The 24,257-nt window shown below is 40.4% G+C and overlaps 1 protein-coding gene across 1 annotated transcript in view; it reads left to right on the top strand.

The window, feature by feature from the left end:
• Positions 1-21,116, top strand: part of LOC137277015 (uncharacterized) — a 39,772-nt gene extending 18,656 nt beyond the window's left edge. The window contains exons 5-6 of the mRNA XM_067808679.1: positions 1,803-3,343; positions 21,049-21,116. Of these exons, the coding sequence (XP_067664780.1) occupies positions 1,803-3,343; positions 21,049-21,116 (1,609 nt within the window). The remainder of the gene's footprint in view (positions 1-1,802; positions 3,344-21,048) is intronic.
• The last annotated feature ends 3,141 nt before the right edge of the window (positions 21,117-24,257 follow it).

A 24,257-nucleotide genomic window follows, 5' to 3' on the forward strand; every position in this document is an offset into this window, starting at 1 on the left:
ACATATTAAAGTTATTAATAAAACCTACAACATTTACTAAACACCTCACATTAATGACTAAAATGTCCACTGTTAGTTACAATACATAGGGCGGAATCACGTGGCGTTAGTCTGCAGAAGAATGGAGCTGGGAAAGGAAACAAGTACTTCCATAGTCAAACATTCATCTGAATCAACTGTATTAGTGACAGCTTCCTGTTTAGTAATTACCTGTTCCGCAACATGTTGACAGCAGCTGTTGGTCTTCATGGTAGATTCCCAAAACATGTCAACCATCCAGTACATAACCGGCTTTCTTGTCAACCATGGTGGTTGCACTCAGAAGGTACTTTAGAATATGCTCATGTTTGTAATTATGGTAACAATTTTCAATACAAGAGTTGACAATGCTTGTCGAAAGAGGCGACTAACGGGATCGGGTGGTCAGCGTGGCTGACTTGGTTGACACTTCTCATTGGTTCCCATGTGCGCAGATCGATGCTCATGTTGTTGGTCACTGGATTGTCTGATCCAGACTCGATTCTTTTCAGACCGCCGCCATATATCTGGAATATTGCTGAGAGCGGCATAAAACTAAACTCACTCACTCACTCAATACAAGAGCAATTATTATCTGAAATTGGCACAAGTGATTGCAGTACATGTCTATGGGCATGCAATACGTAAGAAACTCAAGTGTACAGGTATCATCTTCCATCAACAGTATTCCGACAGTGTGATGTAGCATATGGCAGTGAATTATAACGTAGAAGTAAGCACGCTACTGTTTTGTGACTGTCTTTTACAACACCATCTTTTACATACGATTCCATGTCCATTGTTTCTGGGGTTTTTTCTGAATTAGTAGTATTACGTGACATAACTAAGTCCATTTTAGATACGTACCCAATCAAATTATTATTTCCTTGTCAAGGATACACGGAGTGTCTCACAGATTGGCTTCGCCAAGCATCCGGTTTCCTTACATCAGAAACTGCTTTCTTGGGAAAGAGAGCTTAGTTTATATATCAAGGATATGAAGAATGAATCGACTGATTGGTAACAATTGGGTTAATAACATTCTGCCATCCTGCAGGACCTCAGACAGGAAACCTGTATCCCTTTATTTGTTTAACATGTATGCCACCGTTGACAGAATCTGCTCACATCCATCAGCATCCTATACAAGAAATTAGTATCTAAGATTGTTAGTGGCTGTGTCCTCGAGGGGGGTTGAAGTACCGTAAAATTATTGTCGTCCTGAGAGGGTACGTAAGTCCCGAAACATTTCAAGTACATTTAAACGTTCCACTGTTTTTAGTCTTATTATATGTGTATTTTTAATTTTTTGGCTAAATATGTCTTAATTGCTAACATCTGAAGGGATGGTGTAAATCCACCTAAGGTCCATGCAGGAAGCAAATGTGCTGCAAGTCCCCATCCTCCGTAGTATGGTGATCTACCTTTAGTTGTTGGCTATCTATAGCCCATTTTTATATTGTATTGTCCAAATAATGACATGAGTTTTAACTTTCCACTCTAGTTTTAAATCTAACTGATATACTAGTTGTTTTACTGTTCTTTGTTAACTATGGGTTTTAATTTCTGAAAATTGTGGTGTGCAATGTAATTTAAATTGTTCTCGTCACGATATGGCTGCAATATTGCCGATGTGACGTTAAATATTAACTCACCTACTCACTCCTATACAAGAGTTATAGATGTAGATGACAAGAATTTTTATGGATGATCAACTTCTTTATTGCAGGGTAGCGACGTTTCGGTATAGATTCTTATACCGTTTTCAAGCGTGTCAAATGCAGAGATCTGAACCTGGTCCCCAACGGTCTCAGTTTATCTTCACCTGTCAACTCTCCGGCAGCCAGATCCATCCTACACAATGCCTCTAAACTCCTAGTGAAAGAACGTATCCGCCACCACCGCAAGGTAAAAGCCACCACCCTGAACAGCATCACCAGCCACCTTGACACCCTCAGCTCTACACTCGAACTAGAAACCTACTCCTCTCTCCGTGCTGCCCAGACCAAGTCCAACAACATCCTTGACAACAAAACCAAAACTACCCATCTCAAGAAACTCCAACAACTCAACCCAAAACCCGCTGACTGCACCACCACCAGACTACAGAAAGCCGACTACCAGAGGAAGACTGTTGTCAACCTTAGTGACAAGCCCCTCAACAAAGAACACATCAGCGTGCTGTCCAGAGGACTCAAGTTCGTCCCTACCCGACCTCTACGCAACCACGATGACTTCATCATCAACGTAGAGAAGGGGCTGCAGCAGTTGGCACCTGGTGGCAAGGTTGACTTCCTCCGCCACCAGATTGCTGACATCCTCCAGAAGTCGAAGCCCCAGCAGCCCAACATCACCAAGCCTGAACAACAAGCCATCACAGACCTGAGAAAAGACAAGTCCATCACCATCGTCCAAGCAGACAAGGGCAAAGCGGCTGTAGTCCTGAACACCAATGACTTCAACAAAATGGTCAGCAAGATCCTCGACGATGATACCACCTACCGCAAGATCAAGAAAGACCCCACACAGAAACTCCAGAGACAACACAAAGCCCACCTGAAACAACTACGTGACAACTATGAACTCTCGCATGAACTGCACCACAAACTTGCCGTGTCCCACCCTCAAGCTCCCTACGCACGAGCTACTGTGAAAATCCACAAGAACCCTCCTAAAGCCAGACTCCTTGTGTGTTCCAGAGACACAGTGTTTTATAACACTGCCCAGCACCTCACGAAAGTTTTGGCCCCTCTCGGCAAAACCGCGGACTCCTACATATCAGACTCTACTGACTTCTGTGAGAAACTCAAGACTGTTGAAAACCCTGGAAAAATCGTTAGTTATGATGTAGTGGACTTGTTCACCAGTGTTCCCATCAACGAAACCCTGCACATCCTCCGTAACCGCCTTGATAACCTCGACTCCCCTCTGGACACCAAACTCTCTACTGACTCCATCCTTCAGCTCATTACTAACTCCATCACCTCCACATACTTCACCTGGGGTGATGAACTCTATGAGCAAATCCATGGTCTGCCCATGGGATCCCCTCTCTCTCCCATCCTATCTGAAATCTACATGACCTCCTTTGAGCACCAAGCCCTCAGTTCCTCACTAATTAAACCAACCTGCTGGTTCAGGAAGGTTGACGACACCTTTGTCATTCTGCCCCAAGCTAACGACCCCTCCGCTCTCCTTCAGCACCTTAACCAGCAACACCCCCGCATTCAGTTCACGTTTGAGACTGAAAGCAACTCACAACCCCCCTTCCTTGACGTTCTCGTCACCCGCACTACTGACAACACCATCCAAACCTCTGTCTATCGTAAACCCACTCACACTGACCAATACCTCCACTTTGACTCAAACCACTCACTCCGAACTAAAACAGGCATCATCTCTACCCTCACCCGCCGTGCCCTTAAACCTATCCTCTGTCTCTCCTCAACCCGAACTAAACCATCTCAAGCATGTCTTCACTCAACTAAACAACTACCCTCCCCAACTTGTTAACCGTGTCATTAACTCCACTGTCAACCCACCTCCCAAACCCACTACTACCAAGCCTGATCCCGCTCCCATACGCATCTCACTACCATACACCGGCAAAACATCACACCACATCAGTCGCCTACTCAAGCAACAAGCAGGCATTGACACCTACTTTACAACAGGAACACCCCTCAAAACAATCATTAAGGCCAACGGTAGGAAACACAGTACACAACAACAACACCCTAAAGGCGTCATCTACAACATCAGCTGCAGCTGCGGCAGCAACTACATTGGGGAAACATCCAGACCACTCAACATACGCATCAAAGAACACAAAACCTCCACAAACAAAGGTGACACAAAATCAGCCATTTCGGAACACATCACCAAATTTCCTGACCACAACATCAACTGGGACACTGTCACAACACTTGCTAGCAACAAACATGACTTCAAACAACGCAAACTTGCTGAAGCAGTACAAATCCGCAGACACAACCCAAAAATCAACAGGGATCAAGGCGTCTTTGTCTCTCCGGCATTCAACTGCATCATTAACACTAATTAATCAACCCACTCTGGCCCCCAGTCTCAATTTATCCACTCAACTCACCCTGGCTTCCACCAATTAATCCACTCATCTCACTCTGGCTTCTGTCAACTCACCCGCTGGCTTCAGTCCTTAATCAGCTTACCTCAACACTTCTCTCACGCTTGAAAACGGTATAAGAATCTATACCGAAACGTCGCTACCCTGCAATAAAGAAGTTGATCATCCATAAAAATTCTTGTCATCTTTATCTCAGCAACTTCTAGAATGCCTCTCAAACAGTTATAGATGTGCCGGATTTTGACTGTTTATACTATCAAAAACGAGTAGACATTGCTTCTGAGAGATGACATTCAATATCATTGATAACTTGGCCTTTTTGCAATTGACTGTAATATAAAGAAAAGTAACGGCCTAATGAACTTGAACTAATCATCGCTTGGTGGGGTAAGGTATCCGGAGTCTATCCGTACACTTGTGGCATTTTCACCTTCTCCTCCCGAACTGAAAGCTTATTTAGCTAAAGTCTTGTGTGTAGGACCCGTGGCCATTGGGGATTTTATAAATCGTGTATTTAGTGAGCATGTGTGTGTGCGCGCGCCCGCGTGTTTGTTCATTTCAGATGACAGATTATTGATGAAAGGGTTCAGTGTGCATAACAGTCTGTAGAAAACGGATTAACACCTAAAGATGGACGTGATGATTTATCTCTAAAATAGAGGCTTTTCACAGACTGATGAATTTACTTGAGGTAAGAATGTATGTGATAGACTTTAGTAATTCTACGTCTGAAGATTTGGGAATAGATAACTATTTTGTTATTGGTAGTTTTGATTAGTAACTGCGATTGTTAGTGGCTGTACCCCTCAAAGGGGGATTCAACTGTTGTAACATATTGGTCCTAAGAAGGTACGTAAGTCCCAAAACATTCAAAGGAATTTAAACTCGCCCTCTGTTATAAATGAAGTATTATTGTCATTTTAATTTCAGGTAAATTGCACTGCAATCGCCAGCGGTTGCAAAGTATATATAAATCCAGCTAGGGTCCATGCGGTTAGCGAAAGTCTCCATGGTCCCAAGTATGATGATCTACCTTCGGGTGTTTGCGATCTGTGGCCAGTATTTATATTGTAATGTCCAAAGAATGCCATGAGTTATTACTTTCTGTACTAGTTTGAGTTGTAATTGTGGTATTCTAGTTGTTGTAATGTCATTTGACGACCAGTTTTTATATTATAGACAAATTTTATTTCATTCAAATATCAGATATGTTCTCGTCACGATATGGCCGAGATATTCCCGATATGACTTTAAGTCTTATCTCACTCACTCTGAGGAGTTAAATCCCGGGTCAGTGCCTGAAAATTCTTTTGCTAAAATCTAGGAACTTAGTTTTCTCTATGAAGACTGCTTTCCTCTTTGAAATGTTGACATACTGATATATTTTAGATGTGTTGCTTTATACATGCTAAGAAAGACTAAATGTTTCGTTCTTTAGGCAGTACACAAGATGAGGTACAACACAACAAATGGAAATGACAAGGGAACAGTGTACTTCTTCAGGAACCTTCTGACTATGAAAAATGTAAAGGAGATATGGAAAATGCTTATCGGCCCTTAAAATATTGCACTAAATCATCTTGGATGCAATATGCTTGCTGCTGTTCATGCACCATTTAGACCTGACGCCAAGATAAGCTTTCTTGACAACTTCACTGACCTGTCAGGAAGAGGTACAGTGGCTCCTAAAAGAGTGTTTTATAAGATTCAGAGGACATTTGCAAATCTCTGGGAAAGGTTCTCTCAAATCACTAGGAAAATTACAGGGTACCCAACCTTGATAAAGACCGTATTTGCGTGAAAAGACCTGTACATATATTGGGTCATTGAAGGCACATGAAGCAAAGTTCCACGACTTGAGCATTCAGAAAAAAATATATCAAAAAGCAATCCCAAGAAACAAGTTTAGTTGAAAGACTATAAATTTAACTGCCCTCGTTTCAGGCACTTCTGTAGAAGGACAGACAAAGCTAACAAACCTGAGTATTTGGAATGGGGCATAAATAACAACTTAAAAATAGTATAAAAAAAAAAAAGTACTTAAAAATACCCAATCATGAATGTAAAATTGCATGTTCAAAAGAATTTGAAAACATTTGGAATACGGTAAGGGATTTTATCACTTGCCAGACTTGGGAGCTGATGTACACAAAATACTGAGTGCACTGAGGCAATTAGATGTGCTCACAACAAAACCTGGACGTTCATTCCACTGCAGGATCCGTGTACAGACAGGAATCCGTTTGCCATCAGTGAACGAATCTGTCTACCAGAATACATCGTCACAAATCACTGTTCACGGGTGTGTGTGATCTTTGATCACTTTTGTTTTGTTATAAAAGTTCACACGCTGTTCACTGATGTCCAAAGCATTACATTCAACATTGTAATAGCGGCAGTACACTATTAACTTTTTGCTCCAGTATACATAAGGCAGTGTTTATTGGAATGGATTGTTTAAAAAGCTTCAGTTGCAACTTCCAATAGATGTGTAATGTTTCGAGTAACATTTGATCACATCTGCCATCTGAATGAATGTACTCACTCAAAATCCGCTTCACCACCCCAATAGGATGTGTAATATGCATCTACTGACGCTGTCGTTTGAAGAGTCTGAAAGAACAGACTTTACGCCTGCAAACAATTATTCTAGCTGCAGCAAAGAACACATTCCACAGGAATATGCTTTAGCACAAATGTCACAAAATTGAAAGCCTTGTGTTTACAGAGTCTACTACCTGGTCCAGCATGTAACTAGACGACTTCGCACTACACCAAGGTGTGCTCGACGGCGAGCAGGGATGCATCCAGGCCGCGGGAGTGCGGGAATTACGCATTTGGTGGTCCATCTTGCACCAAAAAAAAATATTCAGTGTGTCAGATTTCACGCAAACAAAGTTCAGCTAGCGCACTTGGATATAATATGTGCATCATATGTAGCCTATTGTGATAAAATATTTGACAATCAGTTGGTACTGACATGAATACGCAGCTAAAACTTCTACCGTATCGAACGTGAATAACAAAACACGAAAGCACTTTCGTTTAACCATTAAGTGGGTTATATCATAGTATGGATGTTTAAGAAACTTCGCTTAACCAGTCATCAATGAATGCACATGTTTTGGAGAAAAAACATTTACTCTTTAAGGTAACTACTTCATCAATTTGTTAAATTTAGCTGCTTAGTAATGTTAGTAGAACTGTTACCCTGGTAATACATTAATACATAAGGGTGATACAATGAGAAAAATGGGTCATTTACCTTAGACCCATGTTAACTTGTGTGTTGGCCCACTTTTTCAATGAGGGTGGGCCAAGTGGCCTACTTTGACACAAAGCTGGATCCATCCATGGGCGAGTGAATTTTCTTTGACGCACTGTGCGCAATACAGAGAGGCAAGAATCCAGCCTATCGACGAGAACAGGTGCACAGATTGCTAAAGCAAACACTCACTTCCAAAACAGAATACTTACCTCAACTAACATCCATTCACTTTATTATTTACGAGCCCTGATACGGAGCCACCCCCGTTTTTCACCACCTGGCGGACATTTTGATTGGTTTACTTTAAAGTGGAATTGCACTAAAACGGTTAGCGATAAATTGACTTTATTTATCATCGCAAAATTCACTGAACGCGTAGCATTACAGTGATTACTCTAAAACGAAATGAATCACTGTAAGCAATTATAATTCTACACCATTAACATAATGGCAGTGTGCATGTAGTGTATATAATGGGTTTTAAGATGCTATAGTTTTTTCACTTTCATGCTCTTTGTAAAGTTGACAAATTTCCAAATTAGGATTTCATCACTGATTTATGCAATGTTTCATTTCCTCTACGTTCAACATTTTTCCACCATATAATTCCTATCCTTCAATACTAAAGTGGTACCAGTTACGAAAGTTACATGACGCCGAAAGAAGACACATTTAACAAATCGGTGAATGTCTTTCCAAGATAAGGAAAAACATGACACACACTCTTTGGATTGTATTTCGTTAGAGAAGGGGACGGAGGTGCTACCATGCGACACTGCCTGACAGACCTTGTCAACTTCTATGGTAAAAGACACTACAAATACGTCATCCTTCGTCATAGACTCCTTGCCTCCATCAATGGATGGCTGCTGGAGAAACTGCAGTGTGATCTAATGTGGAATAGGACAGTTAACTACAGTTGGAGTATTGGCATGATATCCTGCTGATATCATGAACGAACTACTGAACAGAATGTAGAAGGACATGCTCAAGGAATCACATTGTCATTACACATTAAAGACATTAGGACGGTGCAGTAAAATCGTGGGTCCCCTCGGTGAAGCTCTCGATGTTGTCATGGTTCCAGGGTCATGGAGAAAGAGGTTTACCATCACAAACGACGAGTGGCAAAGAGACATACAGATGTTTGTCTCATGATAAAGATTTTAAAGAAGGAACACCTCTTCCATGTTTGCCCTGGAAGATGGCTTGCGACCTTTCAACACTTCGTTCACGACGAGACTCCTCGAAATGGAGGGAGCTATTTGGTCAAAATGCGCGAACTCTTGGGAAAATTTGTAGCAAGGGAGGGCTTGACTATGGACACATAAACATAACCAACTCTCGTATTATCTTTGTAGAGTGTGTTCTAATATCAACTTACTTAACGTAAGAGAGAGCATGTCAGGCGACTCAAATGATCTATCTACCGATGTCTGTGACTTGTATGGGGGAAGAGTCGGATTATTTCAGTTGACTTTATTAAATATCTGGTGGACGTCCTGCCTTAACGTCCATAATGTCCCTCCACTCTGTCCATAAGCTGGCCCCTAGTTAACTTTAAGTATACGACCCTTCCTCCATCTTCCTAGTATGGTGATATACCTTTAGTTGTTGGTGATCTATAGCCTACTTTTATAGTATGTATTGTCCAAATTGTGCTGTAGTTTTCACTTCATATGCTAGTTTTAGACTCGAATTGTGATACTCTAGTTATTTTATAATGTCTACATGTTCTGTACAATCATGTTTATTCTCGACACAATATGGCTGAAATATTGCCGATTTGACGTTAAATTTTAACTCACTCACTCACCCTTATCTCCATCAAACAGTGATTCGTATAATCAGTGAATTTGTTTATATAGGTATATGTATGGGTATGATTCTAAGAATATAGAGAAATGGGTAATTAGTGCTCAAATGATTCTCAGTACTTGATATTATGATAAAAGAGTTACATGTATGGATGTGGACGTATGACGTTTACGTCGTTTCGTGAATTTACATGTCTGGTCATTATGAGACATCTTGCATTATCATGTCCCTGCTTAACCACCTCCGGCTTGTACTGGGTGAAAAGTAATTAAAAACGTTTTACGTTGTGTTAGTTTTTTAAAGTCAAGTGTTGGATACGACCTGAAGGGTCCCCTCTGAACGTTCAGAGGGTGGGATTTGAAATGAATACACCAGCATATGAAAATCTAACAAATTATTCTGGGCGAAGACTTTGTAGTACTACCCCAACAGTGTGTGTCATATAGTTTTTGTTATCTTGAAACTAGATTAAGCGATTTGTTGGTTGATAAATCAGTGATGCGTAATGGATTAAATAATGTGTTTGTGTGTGCGTGCGCGTGCATGTTTAGTTCCAGAGAATCTTCATTGTACCGTTCAAAAACTAATGTGTATGTTCAGCGACGTCCTACATGAATCATGTTCGGGCTGACACCTTTCTGCGTGCATTAAGTCAGTATCAGTAATACAATGTCTTCTTTATGATTCTTCAGTATTTAGGCACCCGTGGTGGGTGCTGCGTAACGCTAAGAGCTCGCCAACACCCCCGTAGTGGACCCGGGGGGATATTTGGACCACCAACCCGTTTGCCGTGGATTGCGGCCCGTGTCGGCGGAGGAAGGGATCCTGGTGGTTGAGGGCAATAGGAGCTTGCAACCGTGTTCCTGTTGCTTAATACACCACTTTGGCCCTGACTTCGCCTAGACGGGTGGTCGAATGGGCCCGGTTTGACCAATCGGCAGGTCATGCCAAGCCCTGTGCATGGATTATACTTGTATTTATCATTGCACAAATATCATTTGGAATTGGTGTACTTTGGTCTTGGCGCGTTATTGTGTAAAACACTTGTAACTTGAAATATGTTGTTCTTAGCTTTGCCTAGAGTCCTGTGCCAGAAGGCGGTGGTTCATGGGCCAATCTGGTGGAATTATTAATCTTTTGATTCTTCTACTAGAGTATATCATCCGAGTATCCTTGGTGCTGCAAGCTGGAGGCCCGCTTGCTTTAGCATTGTCCTTGTGATACTCCGTGGTGGGTGGGGAGCTCAGATGACGAACGACTATACACTTACCATGGACTACGAAACACCCTCGAAAAAAACAAAACGCCCCCATGCACTGATGACGAACAAGGAACCTCCTTACTTGATTACTGGCCACGTTTCCTGATTATTGAGACTTTGGATAAGACTCCCTTGAAACTAAATCCTTTCAAAAGGAGTTTATGGCATAGCAGGAGAAGTGAAGAATGTTCAGAGGTTGCGTTCAGGATCCCTGTTAGTCGAATGTAACAGGAAACAGCAAGCAATGAACCTGCTATCAACAGATATGTGTGTTGGTGTTCCCGTTAAGATCTCTGCTCATAGAACTTTGAATACTAGCAAAGGGATCGTAAGAGACAGAGATCGCCTCTTTGCTGACATGACAGAGATTGATATCGCTTCTGAGATGAAAGACCAAGGAGTGTTATTTGTCAGGAGATTTACAACCCGCAAAAATAATGACAGTTCCAACAAACACTTATCTCTTCTCGTTTTCAGCGCCAAACCCTCCTAAATCAATCAAGGCAGGTTACGGTAATGTGAACGTTGATGTGTGCATCCCTAGTCCTCTGCGGTGCTTTAAATGTCAAAAGTACGGACATGGAGTTAATAATTGTACATTGTATGTTACTTGTGCTCACTGTGCTGAGAATACACATGTAACAGAAGATTGTGACAATAGTTATAAAAAATGCATAAATTGCCACGGAAGTCACTCATCCTTTTTTAAAGACTGTCCTGTTTGGAAAACACAGATGGAAATAAATCGGGTTAAATATACCAGGAATGTCAGCTTTGCTGAAGCAAAAAAGCTTGTTCAGTCTAGAGAACACAGTGAAACCTATGCCTCTATCGCCAGTTCATCAACCGAAACAACCCATAAGGAAAGTTACAATTACAAATACCTCCTCGCACTCATGCCAAACAGACTTGACATGGGTAAACTCTGACACTCCTACACGATTGTCTCCTGCTCAGTTCACTCAGACAGCAAAATCACTTTCACAGCTGAACCACTTGCAGGAACAATATTCTCTTCCACAAACGTGTTCTCAACCTGACAGAAATAAGAACCAACCTGGAAAGTCCAAAATCAAATCACGGATAGACACTTCAAAAACAAATCGAGCATCTAAAGGGTCAGATAAGATAAAAATATCTAACAAATTTGGATCACTAGAGGATATGGATGTTTCTGATTGCATCCATCAAAGGGCACATAGTTTATCGCCCTCAAAGAAAGTGCAGGGCAGATCCCCAATCAACCCTCCGAAGAGATAGTTCATTCTAAAAAACTAGTACAGTGGAATTGTAGAGGCTTACGGTCCATTTTAGTGAGTTACAGCTTTTAGTCCAAGATTGTGCACCATCGGCTTTCTGTCTGCAGGAAACTTATTTGAAGCAGACAGATACTTTTGATTTACGGCATTTTGATGCATATCATATATTTTTCACCTCCGGGTGACAGAGCCACTGGGGGATCTTCAATCCTTGTTAAACAGGATGTTATACATAGTCCTGTGCCACTCGCAACTTACCTCCAAGCCGTTGCAGTTAGACTTACTCTTCATGTTACCTTTACACTATGCTCTTTGTATATTCCGCCTTCTTCGGCACTCCAACTGTCAGATCTGCAAGCTCTCTATGACCAACTTCCTAAACCTTGTATTATAATGGGTGATCTCAATGGCCATAACCCGATATGGGGTGGCTCAAACACTAACTCAAAGGGTCAGATACTGGAAGATTTTATTTCCAATAATGATTTGTGTATTTACAATGATGATTCTAGCACTTACCTGCATCCTGCAACTGGCACTTACTCTTCTCTAGACTTGTCTCTTTCAGATTCTAGGCTACTTAATGAATTTGAGTGGTCGGTCCACAATGACCTCTGTGGAGTGACCATTTTCCAACTATCTTATCAGAAATTAATCCGTCTGACTCTCCATTATGTTCGAGATGGAATTTTTCCAAAGCAGACTGGTCTTTATTTCTTGCTTTATGCACATCTAAAATACGGCCCGAAGTTTTTAGTGACATAGCTGATCCCATTCAGTGTTTTCCGACGTTTTAAATGAAATTGCTGATGAGTGTATACCCAAAGTCCTCTACGAATCCACATGTACGGAAACCATGGTTTAATACAGATTGTAGACAAGCCAGGAAAGCGAGGAAAAAAGCAAACAAATATTTGCGCCATCACCCAACTGTCCACAACTTAAATAAATTTAAGATACTCAACGCGAAAGCACGTCGTACCTTCAAACAAAACAAACGGCAATCCTGGAGAAACTATGTCTCCAAAATTAATTCACGTACGCCAATGTCCAAAGTATGGAACATGGTTCAAAGAATTAAAGGTAAAGTTCAAAAGCTGCTGTTCACCATCTTAAAGATGGGGATAATTTAATAATTAACTGACACATCTGAAATTGCAAATAAAATTGGCGAAACTCTTGCCGAAAATTCATCATCGGCGAATTATATCCCTGAGTTTCAGAGATATCAGAAACAACAGTAAAAGACAAAACTTAACTTCGATTCAAATAACGGGGAAGATTACAATGAAGTGTTTTCTTTACATGAGCTCCATACGGCTCTTGACCAAGCTCACGACACAGCAACAGGTGATGATAATATACATTACCAGCTACTGAAACACTTACCTGAATCATGTTTGGTGACACTTTTGGATATATTTGACCAAATATGGACGTCTGGCAAATTTCCTTCTTCATGGCGTAATGCCATTGTAGTTCCAATACCAAAACCTAGTAAGGATCATACAGATCCGTCGAATTATAGACCAATATCGTTAACTAGCTGTGTCTGTAAAACCATGGAGCGTATGGTGAATACCAGATTAGTTTGGTATCTTGAAACCAATAACCTTATCACAAATATTCAGTGTGGTTTCAGGAAAAATCATAGTACCATATTGATCATTTGGTACGTTTAGAATCCTATGTTAAAAATGCTATAGTCAATAAACAACATGCTGTATCAATTTTCTTTGATCTTGAAAAGGCTTACGATACCACCTGGAAACATGGCATTTTGAAGGATCTACATGGTTTTGGTTTGAGAGGCCGTTTGCCACTTTTTATATCACAATTTTTAAAAGACAGGGAATTTCAAGTCCGTGTGGGTTCAACCCTGTCTGATCATTATAAACAGGATCAGGGTGTTCCCCAGGGCAGTATTTTGTCGGTGACCTTATTTAGCATTAAGATTAATAGTTTATCCAAGGTTTTAAACGATTCAATTGATGGATCACTTTTTGTGGATGATTTTAATATTTCCTGTCGTGGTAAAAATATGCATACTATTGAACGGCAACTGCAGTTACGTTTAAATAAAATAAATAAATGGTGTCTTGAAAATGGTTTTAAGTTCTCAAAGTCGAAAACTAACTGTCTACACTTTTGTAGGAAATATAAATCGCATAAAGACCCTGGACTCCCATTAAAGTTGTAATGGAGGCCAAGTTTCTGGGCCTAGTTTTCGACTCCCATTTAACTTTTTTGCCGCATATTAAATATCCCTCAAAGCCAAATGCCTGAAAGCACTCGATCTGTTGAAAGTTGTTTCCAACTCACAGTGGGGAGGGGATCAACCTACCCTCCTACACCTATATCGATCACTGATCCGTTCAAAACTCGATTATGGCTCCATCGTATATGGTGGAGCCTGTAAAAGCAACCTTAAACTATTACATTCTGTCCACCACCAAGGTCTAAGACTTTGTCTTGGGTCTTTCAGAACTTCACCTATTGACAGTCTTTACGTTGAGGCTGAACCATCTCTTACACAACGTCGTATAAAATTATCCTTACAATACATTACTAAATTATATTCTAATGAATCTAACCCTGCATATAACTGTGTGTTCAATCCACTTCATCCAATGGGGATTTGTATGACAAGAAGTCTTTTCTGGTTCCACATCTAGGGCACAGAATTAAACCCTTTCTTTCTTCGGCCGGCATTGAGCTGAAACACATAGCTCCCTCTCGTCTTCTTTCTTCTCCTCCTTGGCAGTTGGTTAGGCCTCAAGTCGACCTAACATTAACTTCATTTAAAAAATCAGAAACAAATGAATTGCAGTATAAACAAGAATATAACCAATTAAAAACTAAATATAGCAATTACAAATCCTTATTTACAGATGGTTCGAAGGACGGTGGATCCCGAACAATATCTTCTAGATTGCCAGACAACAGTTCAATTTTTACAGCTGAAGCAAACGCCATACTAGCGGCTCTTAAATATATTCAAAGACACCCTAAACGTAAACAATATATAATCTATTCAGACTCTCTTTCTTGCCTTCAGGCTATTAAAAATATTTCTTGCAAACATCCACTTTTAATAGAAATTATTGAATTGTATAATGTTCTTGCTACTGGCCAATACGACATCGTCTTTTGTTGGTTACCCAGCCACGTGGGCATTTCTGGGAATACACTGGCTGACCTTGCTGCTAAGGCAGCACTCAAACAATCTGTGACACCACTTCATATTCCCTACACTGATTATAATTATAAAGCTAACATTAGGTCTTACATCCGTGATCTGATGCAGAAGAGGTGGGACACTCAAGTAGGTATCAACAAACTACATGAAATAAAACCCTACATTGGTTACTTACCTTGGGTTGTCAGTCCAGATTTGAAGAGGTCATCATGCGACGATGTCGTATTGGCCACACACGATATACACATGAATATTTGTTTAAAGGTGACGATCCTCCGTTTTGTATCCCTTGTGATGAAAGAATCACAGTCAAGCATGTCCTGCTTGACTGTGTGGAATATTCCATCACAAGGGATCAGTATTTTAAATCAAGAACTATGAAGGATCTTTTTAGTAATGTCAGTGTTCATTTAATCATTGCGATTTTAAAAGAATTAGACTTGTTACATGACTTGTAAATAGATTAATATTTTATGAATGGAAGTTGAATTAGCAACTAAGATTGTTAGTGGCTGTATCCTCGAAGGGGGCTGAAGTACCGTAAAATTATTGTCCTCCTGAGAGGGTACGTAAGTCCAAAAACGGTTTAAGTCAGATTGAATCTTCCACTTATTTAATCGTTGAATATGTGTAATTTTAATCTGTGGCTAATCTTGGATACAGTCGCCAACAGCTGAGGGGATGATGTAAATCCAGCCAGGGATCATGCTGGTAGCAGAGGTACTGTAAGTCCCCATGGTCCCTGGTATGGTGATCAACCCTCTGTTGTTGGCGATCTATGGCCTTTTTTTATATAGTACTGTCCAAATATTGAAACTATCATTTTTTAAGTTACCACGCTATTTTTAATACCAACTGTGATAGTCTAGTGGTTTTACTGTCCTTCGTCGACAGGGTCTTCATAAAATACATATATATTCTTTTTGTCACGATATGGCTGCAATATTGCCGATGTGACGTTAAATATTAACTCACTCACTCACTTTGCAAACTTGAACTCGTGTCAGAAAGAAAAACTTCACATTTGGATAATAAGAACACTATGCACAGCTGCCCAACACCAAAAACATCTAGAAATAACATTGTGGGTCTCATGACATCTCGGAACCTGAAATATACCGTCCACAAAATATGATGTATACCACTAACGGTTCGTTTGCCTTCCCGCCTACTGCAGAGCGTCATGATCATAGTCCGTTTTCATGGATTCCGCTTTTTAGGCAACCTCGGATTTACTTAGCCACAATGGCCGACAGTCAAGGGGTTATCTATGTTTCAAGACTTGTCAGAAATAAAATGAGCGTATTTTATTGGAAGTAAGTGTCCCGCTTTTACGATGAGTGTTTGCTTTGGCAAAACGTGCAAATACATCAGTCGACATGTTGAGTTTTCAGTCTTGATTTTTCTTGAACAGTTCAGCTCAATTTTTTGCGGAAAGGTGCGTCAAAGAAAGTGCACTTGCCGTATGAACTCGATGTAGGCCTCGGCTGAAATACGAGTTCTTTCATGTGAACTATCTACTGTCATGTAATCTTGTCACCTGCTTTGCTTATTTTTCCCGAGGTACAACTTGGTTTCATAGACGTTTCTGTCGAAATGGCTTGTCTTCATAATGGTTATAAATCGTTCTTGTAGTTCTGTTACATAAAAGTTGTGAAAAGACGACGAAGTCGCCGGTTGTTCTTGTAAGTTTACTGACATTCAATCTACTGACATGGACATTCCCGTAACATTTGCGAGTCGAGGCAACTGGCAAAGCACTCACACACAGACAAACATGTGGTTATGTCAGAAATTGCAAGAGCAAAACGAAATCGGGTGCTTGTGGCGGGTGTATCCAACTGTCATGAAACGAAAATGGATTATGCTTCTTATCTGCTTGAAATATGAAATTCACACCGTTACTTTCTGACAAGTGGTGTCATGTAAAAATCTTTTAGGTAATATTTAAAAAAACACACATAACTACGAGTAGGAGGTAGTTTTAATCCTTTAACTTGATAAAAACAAACCATAACCTAATAGATTCGCAAACAGGCTCTAGACCGTGGCGCAACGTTTTTTCAAACAAACGGCGTCGCCCTGTCGCGAACATCCGCGAGTCGGAAAATAAATGCTATTTAGGATTGTTTTCATCGAATTACAAAATCTAAACTTTATACTGCTAGTGAAATGTGTATTTGATTGAAAAACACTAGGATTTTGCATGGCATTGCTTATAACATAAGCGAGGTGGGTGTCAATATGATTCTACTCAAAATATTATTGTCACTGCGACCACAACCTTTCCTCCGAGGAAGAAATCGTTGTGTCATGCAAAACCCCCTTAGTCAGTCTATAACTACAAATTTGAGTTTGTTTAACTCGATGATAACAAATCTAAATTAAATTGCATCTTGGCAGCGTGGTAAGTGTTGAACCACCCGATTTAGACGTACAGGGTTCCACAACACTGACTGCGCACTCAAACGAGCTGAGGGGTCTGGTAGAAATCTTTTTGCATGGTGACACCATCACCCGACCCCTAGGAGCATTTGACGGTATTTGGATGGCGGGCGAGATTGAAGTGGACGACTCTTTGGCAGCTTTTACTCGCTCAGTATCAATTAGCCACACGTGTTTTTAAGAATGAGTTTGGTGTTCCGCTTTGGACTAACCACAAATCTTTCAAATATAATGGCTAAACTGGTTTATTCGTTCTTTCATAGAGTATTGGTACTAAGTTATACTTCCTAAAATTGTGTATCCATTATGACTGATGCTATAAAATGGTACAAAAATATCTTTACTGATATCTCATGTAAATAAACGTAATTAAAAAATGTAGTTAGTAACTGGAACAGTCTAAACGATAGGCTCATCATAAGTATATTTATGACTCATTACATATTAGGCCTTAATATTTACACAAATTATCGTACCTGTGTACACTGTGCACAGATGCCAGGAATGGAGGAGAGTTTATCTACTTGATCGTGCATTACTGACAGGAGTGGACAGCAAACGATCATCTTGCCTATATGTCTGGAATCCGACGCGCGACGAACGGAAATGCAAGTTTGAAAGGAAAGTGACCTGCCAAATCCAGTTGGTTGCGTAGCAACACAGTTTCTATCCGCCAGCAAACACTTTAAAATTCTTTGTGTCGCTTTTTTATCGGTTCTACATCAAAATGTGGAAGAACTTTTCTGAGCGCACTGTCAATTTTATCTTCCTTGGACATTTAGTAACTCCTGCCGAACCCTAATTATTGGCTGTTGTCTGATTGGATAAATCCGGTCGGCGTTTGATTGGACGGTCATAGGTCGCTTAAAGGTAACCTGACGTACTCTCATACTAGGGCTCTTTAGACTTAGTAGAGGAGTGTAACGAGTAATAGTATTTTAAAGGATTTACATGATTTTGGATTACGAGGCCGTATCCCTCACTTCATATCCAACGTTTCAACTGACCGGCAATTTCAAGTCCGCGTGGACTCTACCCTGTCGAATCATTATCATCGGGATCAGGGTGTCAGCAAGGCAGTATTTGGCTGCTACTTTATCTAGAATCAAAATTAATAGTTTAGCTGAAATTGTAAATGTTTCAATCAATGATTCACTTTTTAAGGGTAATTTTAATATTTCGTGTCGCAGAACGACAAATGTAGTTGTGTTTAAACAAAATGGTGTCTTGAAAACGGCTGTAAATTTTCAACGTAAAAAAGACAAAAACCATTTGCATACATTTCTGCCGAAAGTAAGAACCACATACAAACCCAGAAACTGTTTTGAATGGTACTCCCATTAAAGTACGTAAGTCCCAAAACTTTCAATGTCAGTTTAGCTCTACCAAGCTGTTTAGGCGAATGACGTTTGTTAATTTAAATTATGGTTAAGTATCATAAGTACATTCGCAAGTGGCTGGAGGGATGATGCAAGTCCAGCTATCGCCCATGCACGTAGGGCAAAGTACCCATGATCCATAGTATGGTGATCTGCAGTCTGTTTTAATATTGTATTGTTCTATTTAGTGTATAACTTTAGGTTATGTTAAATCTCTGTGATATGCTTCCCCAAACCTCCACAGTTTAATTTCTGCATACCCCATTTTAAATGCAGTGTGTTCTTTTAACATTTGGGCTAAACTTCCCAACCATCAGTTGCTTTCGGTCTGTAGCCCGTTTTTATATTGTATCGTCCTCTGTAGTTCATGTGTTTTAGATTTAATTACTGGTTTTAAACATCTATCTGTGATGTGTTGTTTTACTGTCCTTCGTAGACAGATTTTTACTATTCCCTATTATGTATAATATGCATGCTTCTCGTCACAATAATGCTGAAACATTGCCGATGTGACTTTAAATATCTTATTACTCGCCCGTTGAAGATTCTGCAGTGTAATATTTTCACTTCAACATTACACTAGTGTGATACCGCTTGACGTATGACGTCAAAATGGTTCAAAGTTGTGACGTCACAATGGTAATGTTGATGTCGCGATTGTAATAGATCTTGCTTGACTTGAAAGCTGAGTGTCCTCACACTATAGGCAATTTCGCGGCAGTTTCTGTCAATTTATGTTGGTGAGTATTAAACAGAATACTAAACTCGCTTTCGTGAAATACCATATAAATTAAACTCGTTAAAACTTTAGTATCAAACTCGCTTTCGCTCGTTCGATACTAAATCATTAACTCGTTTAATAAAAATGGTATTACACGGAAGGTCGTTTAGTATCCTCTATAACTGACATAACTCACTCACTGTGACATACTGGTTGTTTTACTGTCCTTTTGGGACAGATTTTACATTGTAACATAAGTACTTACGTATGACCTGTTTAGTCACGGCATGACTGAAATATTGCCAAACTGACTCGCTCACTCTGACCCAACATAGGCAACGTGTTCTATTCTGAAGTGCAGTGGGTATGTAAGAAGACCGTATGTTTTTGGAACCGGTTTACATGTAGTTGTAATCAAATGAATAGTTTAGAGCACAGCAACGTGGAGCTGGCCATATTTCAAGGAAATAATTCGTTGAAAACTTTCGACTTCGGCGGAATGCTTCTGTTTAAGAACAGAGATTTCGCCGCGAAATGATTTTACAGCACCTTCACTTACTGGTTCACATGTGTGACGTTTTTGTTGTTTTACTGTCCTTTGACGACAGGTTTTGATACCCATCTTCAAATTATTAGCTATCTAAATAATAAACAGGTGGTTAAGATATGACAGATCACTTGGTATGACTTGCAACAGATGTATTTTTGAAACTAAGGCCAATACATTTTTTGGCTGCCGATATTGTAGGCTTTCCACTGTGGTTAGGCACATGAAAGCCGATGACTGCAGTTCTGGGCCCCGTTTCACAAAACTCGCAGGTCTAAGGTCTCGTAACTTTTCTCGTAACATTCTTACCTCCTGTGTTATATTATAAGAGGTACGGTTGTTACGAGGAAAGTCGTAAAATCTCAATTCAATATTTAATGTTGAAACTAATTTCTTAATGTACAAATTCCAGATGGAAGGCTTCTTATGTCCATGAAAGTGTCAAAATGTCCTATGTCCAATACCATTGCTGCGGGCACCCGTGGCGAGCCACCTCCTCGTGGTGGGTGCTGGATAACGCTAAGTGCTCGCCAACACCCCCGTTGTGGATCCGGGGGCATATTTGGTCCACCAACCCGTTAGCCGTCGGTTGCGACCCTGTGTCGGTGGAGGACGGGATCCTGGTGGTTGAGGGCAATGGGAGCCTGCAACCGTGTTCCTGTTGCTCAACACATCACTTTGGCCCTGACTTCACCTAGACGGATGGTAGAATTGGCCCGATTCTATCAATTGGCTGGTCACGCCATGCCCTGAGCATGTGACTTCTGTATTTGTAATTGTTCCATCCATACCTGTTTTTTATGGAAATAATAGACAACAGTTTAAAAAGAAAACACCTTTTCCTAGAGACTACATGCCAGAAGGCGGTTGCTCATGGGCCAATCTGGCATTTTTGACCTCCAGATTCTATCTGTCTTCGGGTATCTGTCTTGGGCTGAACCACCCTGACCTTTATTCTGTTTGGCAGAAATAGCTATCTAAGTCATTTTTGCTTGAGTATAACATCCCTGTAACCCTGGTGTTTGTAGGCGGCTTCCACTTCAACATCGTCCTTGTTGACACTCGATGGCGGGTGGGGAGCAGGGATGCCGAATAACCTCTGTTCCATTATGGACACCGCACATTCGACTGGTTCTCGTTCTAAAACGAAAGGACGTCACATTGACGCTGATATAGCAACATCTTCTGATGAAGAATCTGTTCAAAATGTTGATTCTTGGCCACGTTTTCTTGTCGTTGAAGGAGTTAATGGTGAACCCCTTAAAATCAATCCCTTTGTGGTTTCGAAATCTATTGAAGGAATCTGTGGTACAGTTAGGAATGTCACTCGTCTCCGCTCCGGTTCCCTGCTTGTGGAGTGTACAAGAAGACAGCAGTCTCAAAATCTCTTAAAGGCACATCGTTTTGCAAACACTGAGATTGTTGTGTCGGTGCATAAAACTCTCAACTTATGTCGAGGCATTGTCCGCGATCGTGCTAAGTGTCTCTCAGACATGTCCGAAGAGGAAATTGTCACAGAACTGAAGCCCCAAGGTGTATCATCAGTGAAACGATTTACAAGGAAAGATAGTGACAGCATTGTTAATACCAACACGTACAAACACCTTTGCCTTCACGAAGACTCCTTCATCGATTAAAGCTGGGTATTTCAACACTGGAGTTGATGCATATATTCCTAACCCCCTTCGATGCTTTAAATGTCAGCGGTTCGGACATGGAGCTAAATCTTGTCGTAATAACCAAGTTTGCTCCCCTTGCTGTAAACAACACGACAGCACAGACTGCACAGATGAAATCAAGTGTGCAAATTGCAGTGGTCCTCACATGTCCTCATCCAAATCTTGTCCCTCTTTCGTCACACAAACACAAATATTGAAATTAAAATACACCAATGACATTTCATTCGCTGAGGCAAAAACGTTGGTAACAAACGCATCAACAAATTCCTCTCCTTCACGATCGTATTCCGACGCAGTTTCCTCTACCCCTATCACATCTGATACTGGCTGTCAAACTGCTATTAGCTGGGTGTCTACCGACCAAAAAGTACTGTACCCAATCGATACTGCAGCTACCAATACTTCATCAGCTTCGCAGACAGACTCTGTTCCTGACCCTGTGATTGCGTCCGGCAGTATAACTGAAGGGAAAACAAATAGAATTCTAACTGCAAAAGAACAAAAATTACAACGGGAAAAAAGAAGCAAGGTCCCTTAAACATATTCAGGACCTGTCTACCTCAACATCCCCTCTGGAGGTTCATAATGTCTTTGAACCTCTAGCCATGGAAGTCAATCCATCGCTGCCCATGCAACATAGGGGAAAATCTAACTGCTCACGATCTCCAGTTAAGCCGCCATGAGTGGCTTGTCCAGTATAATACAATGGAATTGTAGAGGACTTTGGAACAATTTCAATGATCTTCAACTTTTAAGACAGGACTTTAAACCATCAGCACTTTGTTTGCAGGAAACGTTCCTCAAAAGCACACACAACTTTGACCTGAGACATTATAGTTCATATCATAGCTTTTCCCCTCCAGGGAATAAAGCTACTGGAGGTTCTTCTCTTTTAGTGAGGCAGGGCATCATCCATAGTCCCGTTTCTCTCAATACCCCTCTCCAGGCTGTTGCTATTCGAATGACATTAAATGTTGTTTTCACATTATGTTCTTTATATATTCCACCGTCGACTTCCCTTCAACAGTCTGATCTTCAAGCGCTATATGATCAACTCCCTAAACCCTGTGTCATAATGGGAGATTTAAATGGTCATAGCCCATTTTATGGTAGTACTGACAGCAATGTAAAAGGTAAGGTACTGGAGGATTTTTTCTTGAACAATGATTTATGCATATTTAATGATGGTGCTTCTACATATCTACATCCAGGAACTGGAACTTACTCCTGTCTGGATTTATCCATTGTGGACTCTACTTTACTGAGTGAATTTGAATGGTAAGTTCATGATGACCTTTGTGGGAGTGATCATTTTCCCACCATATTAAAAATCTGTGACACTTTCTGATGTCCCTCCATCATCACGATGGAACTTTGCTAAAGCTGACTGGGATTTGTATGAAATTCGCTGCTCTGCTAAACTAACACCTGATGCTTTTGTTGATGTTTCTGATCCGATAAAAATCTTCTCTAACGAACTTCTTCAAATAGCTGATGAATGTATCCCGAAGTCCTCTTCAAATCCACACATACGTAAACCATGGTTTACTGCTGAACAGTATTTCCGTCGTCATCCTATGGTCCATAATTTTAAATGCTAAACCAAGGCGTACTTTTAAACAAAATAAACGCCAGTCATGACAAAATTACGTTTCAAAAATAAATTCACGTACGCCAGTTTCAAAGGTATGGAAAATGATCCACAAAATAAAAGGCAAGGGCTCTAAATCTTAAAGATGGGAATCAGTTATTGACTAATCAATCAGATATTGCTAATAAACTTGGTTAGACTTTGGCGAAACATTCTTCCTCGTCAAATTATGTACCTGAATTCCAAAAATATCAAAAACAGCAGGAAAAGAAAAAGAATTATATTAATTTTACTTCGGAGAATGGGGAAGATTACAACGAAACCTTTTCAATACATGAACTTCATACTGCTCTTGACCAAGCTCACGATACTGCTTCTGGAGCGGATGGTATACATTATCAACTTCTGAAGCACTTGCCAGAATCCAGTTTAGAGACACTTTACATATATTTGATGACATTTGCACAACTCCAAAATTTCCTCCCTCGTGGCGAGATGCCATAATTGTACCCAGCCCTAAACCTGGACGTGATCATACTGATCAGTCGAATTATAGACCAATTTCACTAACAAGCTGCGTTTGCAAAACCATGGAACGCATGATAAATAATCGACTTGTTTGGTACTTGGAAACAAATAACCTTATCACAGATATACAATGTGGTTTCCGTAAAAACAGAAGTACCGTCGATCACTTAGTGACTTGTGCTACTGTCATTGGATCCAGAACAATATCTTCTAGATTACCAGACAATAGTTCTATTTTTACAGCAGAAGCTAACGCCATATTAACAGCTCTTAAATATATTCAAAGACACCCTAAACGTAAACAATATATAATCTATTCAGACTCTCTTTCTTGTCTTCAGGCGATTAAAAGTTTATCATGTAAACATCCACTTTTAATTGACATTATTGAATTGTATAATAATCTTGCTACTTGCCAATGCGACATCGTCTTCTGTTG

Source organism: Haliotis asinina, chromosome 1 (genome assembly GCF_037392515.1).
Source record: "Haliotis asinina isolate JCU_RB_2024 chromosome 1, JCU_Hal_asi_v2, whole genome shotgun sequence".
NCBI classification, from domain to species: Eukaryota; Metazoa; Mollusca; class Gastropoda; order Lepetellida; family Haliotidae; genus Haliotis; species Haliotis asinina.